Below are 20,731 nucleotides of genomic sequence, written 5' to 3' on the forward strand. Positions count from 1 at the left end.
CAAAGTCCACACGGCGCGAGCTGGGATCGAACCAGGGACCCTAAGCACCGGAGGTGAACGCTCTACCGCTGAGCCACCGCGTTCCCTATGCACAATTTCAATCTTCTAGGTGCAAAAGTAAGCCCGCCAAATATATATATAAAGACAATGTATCAAATTCACGTATACAGAAGGATATTTTGTAAAAATTACCTGAGGCATCCCTAATTACCCTAGGGTCATTTTTCGCCCATCATTCTCTTCAGAATAAAACTGCCTTTCAGACGCTATGACTCACGTGTCTCCATCATGTATCTAAGGCGGGAAAATCCCGAAGAAAGGGATTTTTTGGGTAAAACTATCCCTTTTTTCAACTATTTGCCCCTCTCGATCCCCCTTGTTTTAACGCAGAAATCTGAAAAAATCTGTTAAACTCGGTAGACTGAATGTTTGTGCAAAATTTCAATCTTCTACGTGCAAAAATAAGCCCGCCAAAAATAATGAACATAGGCTTAATAAATGAAAATATATATTTTAGAATTATGACGTCATCACCACCTATGTCTCGACGCAGGAAGGTGTAAAACCATACGTAAGGTCTTCTACAATGCCTCTGGACTTGAAAGACAAAAAAGCTGGACGAAAAAGCTCAAATAGGAGTTATAACGCAATGTACCATGAAACACCCGTATGGTACAAATTGTACCATCGGATCCCCAAAGGGTTAAAAGTTTTCGATACTTAAAAATATCTACCAATCGATATATCTTAATATCGCACAGCTGTACGTGGCACCTGTCACCGAGGATTTTCTTTTAACCACTGTTCCTCTTTGAGGATGTGGTTTCCCCGTAAATTTTGTAGAATTTCATCACTTTGACCGTCACCTAAATGTTGTTACTCGCGACACACTCAGCATACTTACCACTTTCACCACGCTAACACCATATATCCGAGCTTTAATAATTTGGCCTCTTTGGAAATTAGTTAATTTATTTTACTTTATGACCGCTTACTCGATACAGGCACACTACTATTCTACTGAGACTCACATAATACGTAGTTAGCCGTATCATTCCCACCAACAATCAAGGGCTGCGGTCGCTGCCTATCCTTTGCCAACCCAGACATCTTACATGTTTCCTACTCCATTGCTTGAATTAATTTAATAAATCTGTATGCGACATATCTGTAAACTACGGTTGTGTTTTTTTATTTGTTAAAGGTTAAAATAAATATTTAGATTATTATTATTATTAAACTAATGAGTTCTGTTTGACAAAAGAAGGAAATAAAATAGTGTGAAAGTTGGAACATATAGTATGTAGGTATGTATGAATCTGTGCTTTGCAAATGTGCTTCTAAGTCTTCAACCTTAGACCTTTCTAGTGTACCTCTTAGGATACATTTGTTTTTTTTTCTTGTTCAAATAAATTAACTTTCGCTTCATACACTGGTCCCAGACCTTCTTACATAAAGCAACAGAAAATCGAAGTACGTGTGTAGATAGAAACAATAATTGTGTCCCGATAAGATCACGCTCTGTGTATATGTTTTACGCTAGCCTATCTTCCATTCATTTATCACAATCTTTGTTTCTGTTCCCACCGTTTCTGGAAGTAGGAGTTGTAAATATATGCATATACGTTTCTCCAATTGTGATCAATGCCTCCCCTGATTTCAACCCACCTTCTGCTCTTTAACTGTCATGTGACAGGCAGGCTACTGTGAGTAGACGCGACTGCGCAAACGAAAATTTCAAGGTTGCGTCGGTACCAACAAGCACTGTGTAAATTTGCTTGTGTGTTTATTCCCCCGTACGACTCACCTCCTCTTTCCACTCCCCTTACGTTTCTCCATCCCGTAAGCAGGGTAGTGCCAATAGATCCGGTATGCGTCATATTTACACACCGTTTCTTAGTTAAAGTGTGAGACCACCAGGAGGCAGCTAATTCGGCAGAGCATACACACGGTTTACACAGATTCTCACATTTTTCTATAATTATTGGGACCTTCCCGAAATTCGGCCAGGAGGCCCAGGGGGTCGCCAGGAAGCTCCTGTAGGCTTAAAAATTGTTGGCACCGGAAAATGTCCCAACAATTTTTCCGGTCCCAACTGGTAAGGTGTTAAACCATATGCAGGTACCAACAAGGATAGGAATGCGGGAACACACATATATATATATATATATATATATATATATATATATATATATATATATATATATATAACAAAAAATAATACGTACAAACAAAAGAAAAATCACTGGTAATGATCAGTCTTTGAAAAAGATGAATTTCGTTGGGTGAAGTTCTGACCCGTTAAGTCCCTATTCTACAACTGCTTCAAAGTTCGATAATGTTATTATTGTCCTTGTTTACCTTCATATTTAATACTCGCGCACAAAGCTTGCGTGTGCGTGTGTCTCTTCACTCCTCTCATTTTCATACCTTCATTCTCACCATCGAATCGCGATTAATCGAAAAGCGAGATTAACTAACAAAAATTATTATCATCAAAACGCCGAACACGTATGTCAGACTTTTACCATTTCTGATTCTGAAAACGCTCCTGCGCACACTATGTCATTACTGGGCGGCATGTATATCAAGTCGTCATTAAGAAATCAGCTTAATTTAAGTAATAAGTAAAAACTTATTGCGACTCTTATTGAAACGTCTGGATTGCGAGTGTAGCGAGCAAGAAAATTTTTACAAATCTATTTCTTTGCAAACCGACAACAATATTGATTTAACAGGGCGCCAATACCTTTTCGGGTCGACGTGTCGTTTACTCATTTTAAACACTTTTTTTTCTTTCTTCTTGCTCGTTCGGTGCCCTCTTGCTATCAGCGCCCGGGCCAAGATGATCAAGAAGTAAAGTTCCGCGTAGAATCGAACAAAACGAAAAGACTTGCTAAACTTGAAAATTGCTCAAAATCAATTATGTCTCGTGAGGGAAGTTAAAAATTAGGTATACAAAAATTAGGACGGTCAGCTTATAGCGATAAAACTAAATTCCATCGATGTGAGTCTCACTGCTCAAAGTATTTTAATACATGTAAACTTTAGATTTTTAGGGAGTTCTGATACTCCTTGAGTACGTCTTTGGTGTATATACTGATCAATCGGTGGTCGGATTTGATCAATCAGTCCGTGATTAGAAGCGCTCTCCTATGTTTGTCCTTCCGTTTTCCCATGCAATATCAGCCCATCTATACATTAATCAGGGGCGTCATTTAGGGGTCAGGGAGGGGCATTTCCCCCCCTGAGTTTGAGATTTATATAGATTTTATCAATAGAATAGTAGTAAGTCAGAGAAAAACGCGAAATTTTACTTATATCAAGGGTCCCCCCCCCAAAGCAAAATCTGAAGTGACGCTATTGTCATTAACACGTACGAAAAAAATGAAGAGAATTCGCTGGGTGGAAGGGGAAACTACTGACAAGGTCTACGAATAATCGGGGAGATTTAAGTGAAAAAAGGAACCTATATACACTATATTTTTGGACATTTCAAGCATCTATGGGTTTAACATTGGGTTACAAAGGCGTCATCTGGCAGACTACACGACTAATGCTGAAATCTTACCTCGCCCCCTTCCCCTCACTCCCCGCTTCTCATACTCCATGTACACTCATGTCCAAAATGATTGTCGCATATCTATAACAGTCTTCTTGCGCGAATATAATTGCATAATGATATCGCAGGGTACTTTTAATACTGTTACTATGTGTATAATCGAGAAATGTATATATGTGATAAATTTTATAGAAAAAAATATAAATACGAAAATTAGAATGGGGACAGCAAAATGTTGCGTTATATTGTTCTTATTTACAGCTCTTTTGACATGAAATTTATCACAGATGTCTGCCGATTATACACATACTAAAAGTGTTAAAAGTACCCTGCGATATCATTATCCAATTATATTCGCACAACACGACAGTTATAGATATGCGACATTCATTTTGGACGTGAGTGTACCTTCATTGTGCGGCTAGACAGCGTAGGACACTAGCTGAGTTCGTATGTGCTTCCGTTTTGCGTAGTTTTAATTTGCGTCGTCTGACAGACTACGCCTTTGTATTTACGTAGGTAAAATTTGTATTATTGACTAACGTTTCATCGGCTAATATTCTTTAGAATGTAAGCTTTGTGTTTTACTGTGTGAAGTTTTGTTTTAAACTGTTGGCAAACAAAATGGACCTGGAGAAAGATCAAATTTTGAAATATTTAGAGAAATCTTGATTTTAAGGATAGAGCAAGTGAAACTTGCCCTGGGCCATAAAAAAACGGAAATTTATGAAGACACAGACGATACTGATGTCGACCCAGATTTCAATTCTGATTAAGAAAATGTGACTAGAGTCAAATTTTCTATTCTTTGGCGTGAATTTACAGATTTGGAAGAGGAAGATGGTTCTCTAGAAAATCCAGTTCAAGGACCACCCCAACGGCAAGGAAGGAAGATTTGTGTTTTCTGCCCTCCAAGACTCTGGCGTATGACAATATATTTCTGTGGTCGCTGCTCAAGGCCATGTGTGAAATGCATCAAGTCAGTATCTGCTGTGGATGTCAGGTCATTTAGATGTATCTTGCAATATCTAGTGCTAAATGCTGCAGCTATTTCTACATATGTTAAAATATTGATGGGACTGAATATGTTGATATTCTACTATGTTTAGAACATCTATCATACCTTATACGCAGCTCATGTTCACCTAGACCTTTCTTTTTTTCCTTTATTGAATGCACTTACTTCTGCAAGTATAAGTTTTCATTGTAAATATGTTTTTTTTTTCTTTTTTACCCAAAGTAGTCCGTCAGACTACGCCTTTGTAATCTAGGGTTAAGTCCATCACGTAGGAGAGATGACATCTCTACACGAGTACACGATATAGGAGAAGGAAGGAAGCGGCCTGGGACCTAGATGTTAGGTACTATCCCGACATCTGCCTCCGGAGATTGAGGAAAACCTAGGACCGGATTTGATTTCCTTTTCAGTTTAGCGTCCCTTTCGAATAATATGAATAACAGAACATTATATTTTATTATTCGTATTATTCATATTAGGTGGGCAGGTCATGTAGCTAGGATGGAAGAATGTAGAAACGCTTTCAAAGTCTTGACTGGAAGACCAATCGGTAAATGATCATTAGGAAGACCTAGGCGCAAATGAAAGGACAATATTAAGATGAATCTTGCAGAAATAGGAATATAAAGTAGAAACTGGATCCAGTTGGCTAAGGATAAAAGTCAATTGAGAGCTTTTGTGAACGCAGCATTGAATCTCCGCCCTCCATAGGCCATAGAGTTAATTATTATTCATATTATGATTATTTTACAACCAGTGAACTGGGCCTTTTATTCAAACTGGTATCAAGGGGGCACGGTGCCTCAGTGGCGCCCTCCCCTCTGGTTTAGTGGCTAGCACGTGCGCCTTTGGTGTGTAGGGTCCTGGGTTCGATTCCCGGTGAGAGAGCTTTTGGGATTTTAACTGTCCTCGATGTTTCTGTGTTCGAGTCCCTGTCGTTCTAAGTTATTGGTTAAACTAGTAAAAAAAAGCGGTAAAATTAAGTAGAAATCTAGTAGTAAGTAGTAAAGCAAGTTAATGAGGCATGTTCGGTGAGTCAATTAACTTTTCTTAAAAAAAAAAGAAAGAAAAAAAGGTGGTAGAGCGCTCACCCCTAGTCGATCCCTGGTTCCATTTCCAGCCAAGTACGTTTGTGGTAGACAACGTGTCCGTGGGTTTTCTCGTGGTACTCCCATTTCCTCCCATTTTCTTATTCTACCAATTCTGCCATCACCATTCACTTCTTTCAATCGTCTTTATTATGTTTTAAGTAATTTCTTCTTGTTTACAAATATGAACCCTAGTTCCCTCAGCGTTGTCCGTCTTTCTTGTTCAAACCTAGCAATAGAAAACGATTCTCTCTTCAATTTAATATTACTTGTCGATTGTTTTTTTTTTTTTTTTAATTTTGCGTGAGTTTCCGGTGTATCTCATTCAGTTTATTTTCTTCGAGCCAGGGACGGATCCAGGACCAACTTCTGGGGGAGGCAGCAGGTTGTCATACTGCTACTTTTTTAGGGCTCCAAACTTTGGGATGGGTTTTATTTATATGTATAAAATAAGAAAGCTTCCTCTTCTGGGGGGGGGGGCGATCGCCCCCTGGATCCGCCCCTGCTTCGAGCTAAACAAACTGCAAATGAATATAAAAATATTATGCCCTTTCGCTCCACAAAAATCACCAATCTATGGTTGAACACTCACATTTTCGTACTATTATTATATTCATATCGGAAATTGCAAAAACAGATATATATATTTTTTTTTTCGCAATAAATAGGATGAAGTTGAAGTGTATTATTGAATGTAGAAGGTAAGAGAGAGTATATCAAATGCTTACATCCATGCACGAGGATTTCATTTCAAAAGTAATAGCAAAACTTAACCGAATGTCAGTCGCAAATTAACACGAGATATTGCGATATTTGCTGAAGAAATTGAATTAGATATGATTTATTGATGCTTACGTTCTTGTGAAAAGATAAAACTGCTACAAGGAAAAAAAAAAAGATAATTGATAATAGCAGTTATAAAATGTTATGGACTCAGACGAGGCCCAGAATTACTCATGATGTTGGGAAAGAAAACAACGCATTCTTTTTTGGAGGGGCAGGAGGTACAGAAATGCTACAAGAGTGAGAATCCATTACTGCTACTATTATTATTGGTATTCGTAGACGGTAAAGGGGAGGGGACCTTTAAAAGCCCACTGCGCATGGACTGATTCCCCGTTTCGCTTTCCGGGAAACTTCGCTAGAATCCGATTCCCGGAATTGCATCGGCCTGGGTCACGCGGGACATAGGAAAGAAAAAAAGCGAACGCAAGAACAGAGACGAAAGGGGGAAGACAACACGTGAAAAAAAATATGCTATATATATAATGTACCATGGAGTAGGAGAAAGAAGAGACACGTCAGAATATTAGATTATTGTGAGATGGAATTTTAAATCGAACAAGCTGCAAGACAATACGGGAATGGAACAGAAGAAATATCTATACGTAAAGAGGAAATTCGGCTAGGAAAAAAAAAAAACGCAGCAACTATGATATTCAAAAACAAAAGCTTCGCTACTTCAAATTGACTGAAGAAGGATTACAGAACCTATGATATGATGCAACAATGATAACTGCGCCACTATATTTTAAAAAAAGCATGAAAACAAATAAAATACAGAAATAATAACCGCTTTAAAAAATTAAAAACAATTCCTTTATAAAATGTGCTAAGTATATTCTTTTGTGCAGTAAAATAAAGAAAAGGACTAAGACTAGAAGCATTGGGCGCGATTTAATGTTGAAGTGACGTTTATCGACCATCATCTCTCATAACTATGAAGAAATGGGATTAACAAGGTACACACGACTCCAAAAGTGCATTACCACCTGCAATTCTTTTCCTGCAATAGCAGGCAACCCAAAAAGCTCGGCGCTTGGGTTCGTTGCGAATTCGAAAGGCGTTGGACCAAACCTCAATTTGTAACAAATATATCAGTTTGGTAAACTGCAAATAAGAGAATAAAACAAATTGTTAAAAATGAGAATTTTATTGTCGTGACGGAGTTGGATGACATCAAAAGTTACAAAATGATCTTAAGCAGTTCAAACAAGATGAATACCAAGAAACAGATATCAGAGGAAAACATTTCTCTCTTCCCCCCCCAAAAAAAAAGAATCTCATAAAAAATAGTTACATAATGTAAAAGTTTAATATAAAAGACCCACCCGAACGTTTGAAAGTTGACACCCGAAAGGCAAGAACAACTGAAGTGAAGTGAATGAAATTGCGCACAGGTATTCACACGTAAAATGAGTGAATACGGGTTTCGTATTTTCCTGGAAAAAACGGCTGGGTGGGGCACGGATCCCTCCAAACATTTGATCACGAAATATCAAAAGTGCTAGTAACAGTATGTCACATGTGTGTAAAGGACATGAAGAATTGCAACATAACTTTGTGTATGGACAATACGCAAAAAAAAAGCATACCGGTTTTTTTATGTTCTGCGGAGAAACGGTTTTAGGGGGCAAAAGCCCCCAACCAAAATTTTGAAAGTTGACGCCCTAAAGACAAGAAGAAATGAACCGAAGTGAATGAATTTGTGCACAGATATTACAGACGTAAAAGAGAATACGGGTTTCTTATTTTCCTGGAGAAAACGGTTGGGTGGGGCACGGACCCCTCCAAATCTTTGATTACGAAATATCAAAAATGCTAGTAACAGTATACCACATGTGTATAAAGGGCATGAAGAATTGCAACATAACTTTGCGTATGGACAATACGCAAAAAAAAATGAATACGGGTTTTTATTTTATGCGGAAAAATGGTTTTAGGGGGCGAAAGCTCCCACCCAAAATTTCGAAAGTTGACGTTCGAAAGGCAAAAAGAAGTGAACCGGAGTGAGTGAAATTGTGCACAGATATTGTAGACGTAAAATGAGGGAATACGGGTTTCTTATTTTCCTGAAAAAAACGGTTGGGTGTGGCACGGACCCCTCCAAACCTTTGATCACGAAATATCAAAAGTGCTAGTAACAGTATACCACATGTGTGTAAAAGACACGAAGAATTGCAACAACTTTGTGTATAGACAATACGCAAAAAAATAAATGAATACGGTTTTTATTTTCTGCGGAAAAATGGTTTTGGGGGCAAAAACGCCCAACCAAAATTTTGAAAGTTGACGTCCGAAAGGCAAGAAGTGAACCGAAGTGAATGAAATTGTGCACAGATATTGCAGACGTAAAATGAGGATACGGGTTTCTTATTTTCCTGGAGAAAACGGTTGGGTGAAAATTGCTTTTAGTGTCTTCAGATGTAGCTGGAGATGAATGTGGGCATATGCGAAACAAATTGGATAAAGTGCTGCTTCTCTGAAACACGTTACACATACTGTTAGCCATCTTCGATCCGCCATATTTGATTCAAATTTCGTTTTTTCAAATGGGAATAGGTGCAAGTGACACATCAAATTCATGCACAATTTTCTTGGAAATTCACTGGTGTGGTGAATTTTATCGTAGCTTCTAAGGTATTGAATGGAATTGGTTCGGAAGGTATTGAATGTTAAATCCCTTGCTACGCTTCGCGAATAGCCGTTCCAAAGTACTATCAATTACTCTTACTCGTTTGATGGTGACAAATCAAAATAATTTCTAACTGGAAAAATACTGTACGTATAAAAACACTCTTTACAACATTCGTATCATAATCTTATTACATTTCTGTGATTATTATTACTTCCGCTTTATACTATAACAAGGAATTGTATTAGGTCAAAATGCCTAATATAAATCCAGATACGAGCAGATTTGGGTGAAGACCTACTATTTCCGTATCAATGTCTGTGTCTATATGTATGTACGATCAGAGGATGTTTTGCCAACGATAAATAACGTAAAAGATTACATATACACACGAGACTCTGCGCAACTTTCTATTTGGCTCAATATTCGTGAAGTTCCTGACATTTAACATGCAATACCTTCCAAATGATACAAGCTACGTTAAAACTCACTACACCAATGAATTTACGAGAAAATTGTACATGATCTCTGGCGCTTGGGGTCCCGGGTTCGATCCCAGCCCCCGCCAAGTGAACTTTGTGGTGGACAAACACCGTGTGCGTGGGTTTTCTCGGGGTTCTCCCGTTTCCTCCCACTTTCTTCATTCCACCATTTCATTCATTTCTCATAATCACCGTCTCCTTTAGCCTAACCGGCATAACCGTGGGACGTAAAACTCACAGATTTCATTTCATTTCATTTCAAAATTGTACATGAACTGTACACTTCCACTTATTCCCATTTGAAAAAAACGTAAGTTGAATCTAATATGGCGGATCCAAGATGGCAGCCGGGGTGGGTTGCATGTGTCAGAGAAACAGTACTTTATCCAATTTGTTTGCATATGTCCACATTCATCTCCAGTTACATCTAAAGAAACTAAAAGCAAATTTGTGTCCTAGCGTTATAGTAGTGTATGATTGAATTCCTGATATATGAAGACCAGTAAATATGCAAATTACCGGTATGGGCCACTAAAATTAGTGCAATACACTTTGGGCCGCTAAGAACTTTGCATTTGAATTAATTTTACACGAATCCCGAGGAGACATTTCGTGAATGTACCTTGTAAAAGCATTGGGCGCGATTTAATATTGAAGTGACGTCTCTATTATTGACTATCATCCCTCATAACTATGAAGAAATGAGATTAACTGGGCAGTTATTCGAAGCGTTCGCAAAGCGTTTTAATTGCTCATGCGTACTCTTGGAATACGCTGACCATGTATTTAAATGGGGATGACTAATTACAATGTGCTGCAAACGCGAAAGCTACAAAACGCGCAGGAAACGTCGGCTCGAGCGTATTTGGTGTTTTTCGGAAAAACAGACCACCTGCTGTTTAAAATATGTCTAAAGAAAGGGAAAAAGGAAAGACGTGTTGCCAGGCAAGAGGATTTTTAGCAAGAAACAGCTGCTTGGAAGATCACAGAGTATTGGAACTCTGCTATTAGAGACCTAGATCTGGCAAAAAAGACCTGGAGACCCTGACTGGCTCACAGTACGATTTATAACTCTGGCGAAAGTAAAATTATCGAGTAGCCATCTAAATCGCGTTCGCTGTGATAGGTAACGCATCAAAAACGCATTCTCCAATAGCCTAACTCTAAAAGCATTGGGCGCGATTTAATGTTGAAGTGACGTTTCTATTATCGACCATCATCCTTCATAACTATAAAGAAATGGGACTGACTAAAAGTATTGGGTGCGATTTAATGTTGAATTGACGTTTCTTTCATCGACGAAGTCTCTAATTGCGGACAATTGATGCAGATCGCATCAAGGATGGGACCACATGCTTGTAATCGATTATAGCGAACAACTTCCCCCATATCTATAAGATTTTTAGCCCAAACCCCTATGTTTTTAGTCACAGTCCCATTTCTCAATTTTTCACACCAAAATTAATTAATAAATAAATAAAATATTTTGTCCTTTTGTAATGTGCTTTACAAAAAATATTTTAAAAGTTTTGTCAGTATATTTCAAGTTTTTTTGCAAACATAAGCGTGAAATAAGATATCATAGCACGCGTCATTTCTAACAGAGCGGTCGTGAGTCTGGTGGTTCCGAACACTTCCAACATCCTGCCGAAGTATTCTGTGTTCACTACTGTCAAGTCTTCCCTTTTGCCTACTTTGGACACATCCTGAAATCGGAACATATCTAAGAATTCTGTTGAGAGCATGTCTGGGAACCTCTCTCAGGAATCCCTTGCACATTACTGAAATATACATTTATAGACGGCATATGTGTGACTTCCTGTATGCACTTTTCTCAAAGGGTTCAATATAAACTTTTACTCTTATTTTGAGTGAAGAATCACTTCTCACAGTTTGTGGTCTGGTATATTTCATTAATAACCTGTATATTGTAACACTAATTCTGTCGTGAACTATGTTACATATGCCCTGATTCTAAATGTTTATGCAATACACGAGATTATCTGGAATAATTCAACGCAATAATGCACTTCATATATATATTATTATCTTTCAACGTATAACTTGTCGGACATCTTAAAATATTGTATAAAGAATCAGATTATACAAGATGGTTCCTCATTACATCTATATCTTTCTAGTTACTATAGCAACGACATTAAAAAAGGTAAACAAATCGTCATAGCAACGATAACAAACAAAATCTCAATATAATACAAAATATTTAAATTATTTCTTTATATGATTTCTTCTTGTTCTTCTTGATAGCTTGTGCCTTTTTAAACAGCTCATTTTGCCCATAAATAAAAATGATACTTAAAGTACATAAGATATACATTGTCGTTGTAATATACAGGTCCCTACTGTAAATTAAAAATATTCAATAGCATTTTCGTATTGATTTGTGTCCTTTCTCGACTATTTTGCGAGTTTTTCATAGAATTCGTTTATAATCGGTAATAATTGGAAATTTATTGAAGTTTGTTCCAAAAAAAAAAGGTCTAGAACCGCAATGGATTATTTTGCCATGTATTGAAGTATACACTTGAGTTAATTTTACAGTTTAATGACAAACTATTAGTGAAAATTATGTGAAAATACTGTATTGTTATCGGATTTCCGTCTAGTTAGTCTTGAAGTGCATCAGACTGACCCTAATAAACAAACAGAAAAGTAATATAATAAACCCACCCTAGGAATGCTGATTGGAACGAACCACAAAATAGCTTGATAGTTTTCACTCTGACAAGTACTTTTTTTTATTATTATTTGAGATTGGAATGGTAAGTACGTAAAATAAAGGATAGGTATGGAAAGAGAAATATTTAGTAAAAAGAAGTTTATTTTCTGCGTAGCTGAATACAAATTAAAAGTTAACGAAAACGAAATGAAATCTTTGAGTTTAACGTCCCACGATTATCCCCGGTAGGCTATGGGAGATGGATGATTAAGGCAAGTGGATGATTATGGAAAAAATGGTGGAATGAGAATGTGGAAGGCAAGGGAGTACCCCGACAAACACGAAGCAGAGAGGGACTATTTTGAAGGTGACACCACCGACAGGAACCAATAATGTAAGTATTCCGAGTTATTACTTCAGTCCTGTTTTTTGCACCTCGTACTAATAAAAAAATGTAACTTATGTCGGTGGAAAACCTCCTCCCCCAGCAAAATCTGAAATGACACTGCTAATTCCGTAAACAGGGGCGTAATGGGCCTAGAGACGAAATAAGAAGAGGAGCACGGCGATTTAGAAAAGGTAAAATATGATGGGCCTTGTGCAGAGTCGTTTTGTAACGTGATTAGTGCCATACTAAAGAGTTCGACTAACATATGTTTCCTGCAGTAGTCAGGTGTTTATTATGAGAGCTAATCATGCGTCAAAACGACTCTGCACAAGGCGGGATATTACGAAATAATAATAATAATTGGAAAAAAGATGTGAATTAATACAATTAAAATATTTTAAAAAACCTTCGAAAGGAATCATTATGATGAATGTGGAAGCTGAAGATAAAGGAGAAAGACTACTGTTTGGAAGGCGAGTCATCTTCTATGATAACTTCACGTATCTTCCTCCGTTTCTGGTGGTTCTGGTGCCTGTATTCATAACGTACTGGACGTACGGATTCTGGAACAAAATTTGCTTGATTTTTTTTTTCGGGTTCCAAGTTCTTCGATTTTTTTTTAGCTTACAGCCTAGTCTTATAAGTCTCTTGATGGGCACAAAATTTATTTAAATTCTAAAATTTTGTGGCACATCCTATGGGGCTACGCAATACAACTACTGGGAATTACTGGCTAATAGATTCGGTTCCCACCGGGAATTGGCAACGAACCCATGACCACACCTAATATCCTTACTCTTATAATAATAATAATAATAATAATAATAATAATAATAATAATAATAATAATAATAATAATAATAATAATAATAATAATGCATAATTTCAGTGATCATGTTTCTTTCTGAGCAAATCCAACGTATAGCAAAACCAATCAATTGGCCACACTTCTAACGTAACTATTTCACCTGCTTAATTTGACCATATATACGAGGCGCATCCAGAAAGTAACTTTCCCACGCATCCTATAGTTAGGAAACCGTATGCTGCGCGAAGCGATTGCGTGCACATGAAAGAGTTAGGTTCCGCCAGCGGAACTTCCCTAATGCTCTCAGTAGTATCGTGGCAGTCGTTGAAGATGGACGTTCCTATTCCAGCTCCCACTGCGTGTGAAGTACGAGCCGTGATAATGTTTCGAAACACTGCGGAAATTGAGACAGGCCATTCAGAATAAGCGGCGTAGGATACTTAGTGTTGGAGTTGTCCTGCTGCTCGATAATGCCTGCCTATACACAGCTCGCCAGGCAACAGATCTGCAGCAGTTCGACTGGGGCATTTTGGATTATCCACTCTATAGCCTGGATAACGCTCCCCGCGATTACCGTCTGTTCTTACACCTAAAGAGATTCCTGTCAAATTCAGCATAAGCATTTTCAGAATAACGGAGAGGCAGAGGAGCTTGTCAAACAGTGGTTGCAATCTCAGGCGTAGGGATGCACGCGAGACGCAAGAAGTCTCGTCTCGTCTCGCATTTGCAAGACGAGACACGAGACGAGAGTGAAAATTTTATGCGAGACGAGACGCTAGACGAGACTCAGTTAAGTCTCGCACGAGAAGTCTTGCGAGACTTCTCGCAGTCTCGCAACATTTATGAATAACATTTAATTGTATATTTAGTGATTTTACATTTATTGTGTTTTCTAAGTTGAGCGTTAGTGCCTCCATGAACAAAAAAGTGATTGGGCCAATAGACATTTTATGAAATTTATTATTATTCAAGGTTGATTTTCAGAATTAAAGCCTTCTTTAGTTTCTAACATCATTAAAAAAGAAAAGCTTTGTAAATTGGAAATTTATTACAGCATCGATTTAGGACTTTATTTTGCGACACAAACACATACACGCGGGCGCGCACGAATACATGAACTTCTGTTTTTGGTCTGAAAAGCGAATAAGAATCCCTATTGCTGCGAAATGTGATATTTCTGTTGTTTCTGTCTTTTTCACATTACTACTAGCGATTAATGTTGGGGGATGGCGGGAAATTCCCTCTCGTCAAAGTTTATCCCCGGCCCGGCTCGCAGAAATAACATGATATTTTTACATGGAATAAGTATTTTCTTTCTATATATTTATCAAAAACATCCCCCTATAGTTCGGAAGTTTAATTCAAACACTGGTTTGGTACGATGACCCTATAGGTTTGATGGGAGATGGCAGGAATGGCCCTATATCTGTCAGTAATTTTATTTTCTAGATCTGGCAAGACTATATAAGTTGAAAGCGAAAGTTGATAAAATGTGATAATGCAACATTGCTACAAGCGCGAACGAACCGAAAAAATTGGGTCGTATTGTGTTGTGAGGAGTTCTTTTGTTGTTTACAAGCGCTTTTTGGTGATATAAAAACATCTTTATAATGGAAAATCACCCTTCAAGGAAACGACCAAAACGTGTAAATGTTGATAGTGGCGACGATATTTTAGAAGAGCCAAATGGGGACCCAGTTGAAAGTGAAACGCATTCAGGTATTGTTTCTGCAAGTTCGAGTCTTGATCCACCCAAAACAGCAGGGCGTAAAATTAAGTTCCAGGATTACTTTGAAATTGCGACGAATGCTGAGTTGGCTATTTGTAAATTATGTAAGCCTAAGAAGATAGAATTGAAAAATGCATTCTCGTAATATAACGGGGCTGAAGAAACACTTGCAAAATATTCACAAGAAAGAGTACGCGATTCTCTACCCAGACAGCAACAAAGATCAGAAGAGTAGCTGCAGGAAGGAGGATATAACAATATATTTCCCTCAGAAGAAGGAAACTAAGGTAAGTTCATAGCATACTTGACAGTGTCTAAAGTGTTGAAAATTAATTATCACTAATCCCCGCGGCACTCCGGTTGAGAGTCATCGATATAACTGTTATTAGTATATAACATAATTATGTTGTATATCATTTAGGTTAGTATATATGTTAATTGTGGCGTGTAATAGTGAACCGTATAAGTGTAAATGAAGCTACTTAAAAAAAAGGAGAGTTTTTTGTGGTAAGTTCCTCAGTTATACGGAGAGCATTCCGCAATGAGTACCGCAACCAATTGCGGTACTCTGATTTGAGACCACAGACATGTAACTAAAGAATAGACCTCTAACCCTTACTCTAACCCTTATCTTAAAAGCATTTGGCAGGATGAAGCCGGATGAAGCTAAAATTTGGTGAGGGAAGGCGGAGTACAAGGTAAGTTGGGCGGAGTTTAAATTTTATTATTTGCAGCAGTTACCTATATTTTATCCAATTACCCACTGTACAACTACTCTTCTATATAGTCACTGGGTAACGTACTGTACATATTAATTTCCTCCGTCAGACAATTTGTGATTTAGAGTGAGGATAGGATATTTCTATCCGCCTACTTCCGGCTTCAAAATGCCTACAATTGGCTGTTTGAATGGTCACATCCTACACTCACCACATTCACTTTCGACTTCAAAACGAACGCTCCAACTATCGGTCTATTCGGGGCAAAAATGTGCCCGCATGGCATACTGGAAAATATTGCTGGAGACCTCTAAGCTGGAAAACTGTTGGATCCAGCAACAATTTATGCTGGTTTTGCTGTAAATTATGCTATTCATTTGACGAGAATTAATGGTGCAGCAATCAAATTCCAGCACAGCTTTTCTTTTAATTTGGAGCGGAGGGGACGCAAGTTCGGATACCATGTTGATCTCTAGGTTCCATCACCTTAGGATGTTATGAACATTCATCCCATGGAAAGCAATGGCAAACCACCATGAATTCACCTTGCCAAGGGACTTTAGGTCAAATACCTGCCTTCGGACAGAATATCACATCATCATTCATTAACAGCCATAGAATAACACACTGTAAAATTGATCCAGAATATATGCGAGACTGCGAGACTATGCGAGAAAGTCTCGCGCGAGACGCGAGATGAGAAACCCCGTTATTTTATGCGAGATGCGAGACGAGACTTCACATTTGCGAGACGAGACTTTTCCATTTCTCGTCTCGTCTCGTCTCGCGTGCATCCCTACTCAGGCGGCCGATTCTATGGCACAAGTATAGATAAGTTGGTCCATAGAATGACAAATGTCTGAATTTCGATGGGGAATGTGTTGAAAAATAGCTAAACACATACTATATCTTTTACAATAAATGTTTCCATTCAATTACATTTTGTTTCTGTTCAAGGCCTTCGGGAAATTTACTTTCTGGATGCGCTTCGTACCTCGAATCATGTGATAGGCCTGTTATTAATCAGTGAGTTGGTCATCTTTTGGAAATCAAGAATGGCTAACCCCCATATGTTTCACTGTATTAGGAAAAATTTAATGTTCACATCAATATGTCTTAACTGAAATAATACACTTTTCCGCATTGTTTAAAATGTCTACCAAATACCTTAATTGTTGTTAAACTAAATAATATAATCATAGAAACTGAAACGACTTGAAGGATTATTATTTTGAGGATGAGGGGAGACAAAAATTAGATGCGTTATAAGTATTTGTTAAACTGATTTTAGGATGAAAGCGTAATACACGTATTATTGTATCCCCTTATTTTACTAGTCTTTATCGTTCTTCTTCATAGAAAATAGAATAATGGACGAACTGTTTGCGGAAGCGAAGAAAATAAATCAGAAATTACCTCAATTCTCTTTAGAAGAAATCTATGCTTATTTAGAGGCAAATATAAACGCCCACAACAGATATCAAATTGTATTAGATCAGTTTATCTTACAGAAAGAAGCATCAGAAAACAATCTGAATAACAATGGTAGCACAACATCCGAATCTTCCACTGATGAAAAGACAAAAGAAAACAGACAGAAAAGGAAGTTGAAATCAAACGTAAACACTCCACTTGCCAAAAAGATTAAATTAAACAACAATGATAATAAACCAAATCTCGATAACATAGCAGGAGGCAGTGAAACAGATGAATCAGACAATGGTGACCTTATTTTGCAAGTACTCAAAGACACGTTTCCACACGAAAATCCGCGTGTTATTGGAGAAGCATACCGCAAATTACGAAAGGCATTTCAGGAAACTGTTGAACAACACATTAGGAGCTCGTCGAATGACAGTGAACGAGACGCTTCTTCCAGTATAATAAAGGATGTATCTCCACCAGAAGACCAGCAACCGTCAACTTCCAAAGCATTCACGGAACATGAGAAGCTTTATGTTGATCTTACGCATATGTTCCCTGATGCAGATCCCGACTACTTCCTGGACATAGCCTTTCAATATCATGCCAAGCCAGAAAAGCTAAAAGTACTTATAAACGATATCTTAGAAGGTAGGACATCATACCCGACGCTACAGGAATCCCAAAAACGAAAGGAATTGTATGATATTCGCTCAAAATATGTCGATCATTTCGATGTGGATTCTTTTCTTGATATGTTTCCAGACCCTGAAAAACATTTCGATGACAGAACACGAGTTTCTGATAAGCTTTACGAAAAGAATGTGCTCGAGTATTTGCAAACAAAATACCCGCTGACCCAGCAGAAGTACTTATCTACCATGTTCAAGAGAAATAAAAATTTGTTATATCCAACCATCAAGGCTCTGGAAAAATCAAGAAGTACCAAACTCGAAAATAACCGAACAAACAAAGAATACCAACTGCCCAACGAGGTAAACCTAACATTTATTTACGAAGTCGCATTCGTGGAGAACAGAGAGTATATAGAGAAATATTTAGCAGATAAGGCAGAAGCCAGAAAAGCAATTTTTGAGCGTGCCAAAGCAAATAATGCTCTGCTAGAATGTGAATGCTGCTACGACAATCAATGCATTACAGAAGAAATGGCTACATGTGCAAATGGACATCTGTTTTGTAAATGCTGTATTAAAAAAGGTATAGAACAGCAAATAGCGGAAGGGAAGTTCAGTTTCCAATGCTTTCATCCTGCTTGTGACGCTGAATTTAGCTTGAAAGACCTTGAAAACATTCTCAGCCATCGTGTCTACACCAAAGCTCTTCAGAGACGTCAACTGGAAGAGGTTATGGCTGCTGGTATTGAAGACATAGAAACGTGTCCATTTTGTGATTATGCTGCCTGTGTACCAAAAGAGGATAAAATTTTCAACTGTCAGAGTCCTGATTGCATGCGATCATCGTGTAGAGCATGCAGAGAACCCGGACATATTCCACTGAGATGCAACGAAGTAGAGAAACCAGTACAGATTAGAATGCGAACTTACATTGAGAACAAGATGACTGAAGCACTTGTAAGAATTTGTTATAAATGTAAAAAAAGGTTTATTCGTAAAGAAGGGTGCCATGTCATTAAGTGTCCGTGTGGGGCTACTATGTGTTACGATTGCAGGAAACCTCTGCCTGAATGCGTGTGTGGAATGTCTCATTTCTATTCGAATACTGAGGAACAACACATAAGGAACACTGGGAAACAAGCGAAGCAAGAGATGCTTAATCAAAATCCAGGAGTACAGCTTGTGCATGATCCTACTCAATTGTTCAACGAAATTAAGGAAAATGTGAAAACAAGAAAGAAACAAGTAAGAAGAAGGTGAAACAAGCAAGTCCAAGTGAAAACTCAAGTAGCCTAGAATCAGCAACTTGAGTTTATCGTTTCTTTAACTTTCCCTTGAAATTGAACACTATATCTGTGTACAGTTTTGTGTGTTTTTGTTTTTAAGGAATATGGAAAATTACAGTACGATATCATAAACGAAAAATCTTTATTTTAAAATTTATTAAAATTTATTTTATTTATTAAAATTTATTTTATTCCATCACCTTCACTAGTCGTCAGTCAACTGTCCGGAATTTTTGTGTGCCCTATCTTTTCGCGATAAATTATATTATGCACTATACCAATTCTGGGCTGGTTGGTTATTTCGTTCGTTTATTTGATGTCTTTTAGCTTCAGGATTTATGAGCTAACACCAGGGGCATATTTCTTAATCTTTTGTAGTCGCGAATTTTGTTGAGAAAATGTGAAGCTTAAAATATATAAAAATGACAATCATCCCTGTTGGGCTGCATGGCTGCAAAATGCGGTACTCTGAAGAAATAACGCAGACTGAAAGTATTTGAGAACAAGATCCTGAGACGAATATTCGGACCCAAGAGAAACGGGAATAGGGAATGGCGGAAACTTCATAACGAGGAACTACACAATTCATACGGTTTACCAAACATTGTTAAAGTCATCAAGTTTAGGTGGGCAGGTCATGTGGCCAAAATTAACAAGATAGGAACGATTTCAAAGTTTTAACTGGAAACCCAATCGGAAAACGATCATTTGGAAGACATACGCGCAGATGGGAGAACAATATTAAGATGGATCTCACAGAGATAGGAATACAAAGTAGAAACTGGATCCAGTTGGCTTAGGGCAGAGAACCATGTCGTGCTTTTGTGAACACAGCATTGAATCTCCTGATTCTATAGGCCATAGAGTTAGTTAGTTATTAGTCTTCTAATACTAGTGTAACAGTTCCCAAAATCAAATATCTTATAACTGTATACAACAGAGAATCAAGTTAAATTAGAAGTATCAGAATTAGTATTTAGAATTGAATTCTAGTATTATTCTAATATTTGTACTTCACTATATTTTACGACGTGTAAAAAACATATTACAAGACGAGTAGGTTTGAGAAATAGGTCCCAGATTTTGAAACCCTACTCGAGCACAGACGTCTCAACAGATGGTCGTGACTCGAGTCGAAAGTGAAAACGCTAACCAACTTGCCATGACGGGTTGAAATAGGTTTTATCCCCAAGCAATATGGCTACGGTTTAAGCATCTTGTGCCATGTTTATGAACACTGGAGCCCTCTCCGCTAACTAGTGACTAATGCGAATCTTTAGTGCACCTCTCATGGGCTACACCATTGGTTGATTCCATTGGGACTAGCCTTCCGTTCACTACCAAGGCTAAATGAGTCGTGGACTTACAGTTTAAGGTAGAATTATTATATTTATTGTCTCTCGTTGGCGAAGTTACTTTCAATAAAAATTGGTGAACTTTAACCAAAGTTATCCCCAATTTCAATTTGGGGTAAAATAACTCCTTAACCGATCTCAATC

General features: G+C 37.8%; 2 protein-coding genes across 3 annotated transcripts in view; one reads left to right on the forward strand and one right to left on the reverse strand.

Annotated features, from left to right (window-relative positions):
* LOC145693621 (interleukin-1 receptor accessory protein-like 1) overlaps nucleotides 1-20,731 on the reverse strand; it is a 321,166-nt gene that overhangs the window by 86,659 nt on the left and 213,776 nt on the right. The window lies entirely within an intron of this gene.
* LOC145693620 (uncharacterized) lies at nucleotides 17,095-19,391 on the forward strand. Its single transcript, XM_081769775.1, has one exon. The coding sequence runs from the start codon at nucleotides 17,260-17,262 to the stop codon at nucleotides 19,204-19,206; it is 1,947 nt and encodes a 648-aa protein (XP_081625901.1). The 5' UTR covers nucleotides 17,095-17,259; the 3' UTR covers nucleotides 19,207-19,391.

This window comes from Thermobia domestica, chromosome 8 (assembly GCF_964235325.1).
Source record: "Thermobia domestica chromosome 8, izTheDome1.hap1.1, whole genome shotgun sequence".
In the NCBI taxonomy this organism is placed as follows: Eukaryota; Metazoa; Arthropoda; class Insecta; order Zygentoma; family Lepismatidae; genus Thermobia; species Thermobia domestica.

Bases quoted from the DNA above. Each gene is read 5' to 3' on its own strand.
- LOC145693620 (XM_081769775.1), top strand. From the start codon at position 17,260: ATGGACGAACTGTTTGCGGAAGCGAAGAAAATAAATCAGAAATTACCT.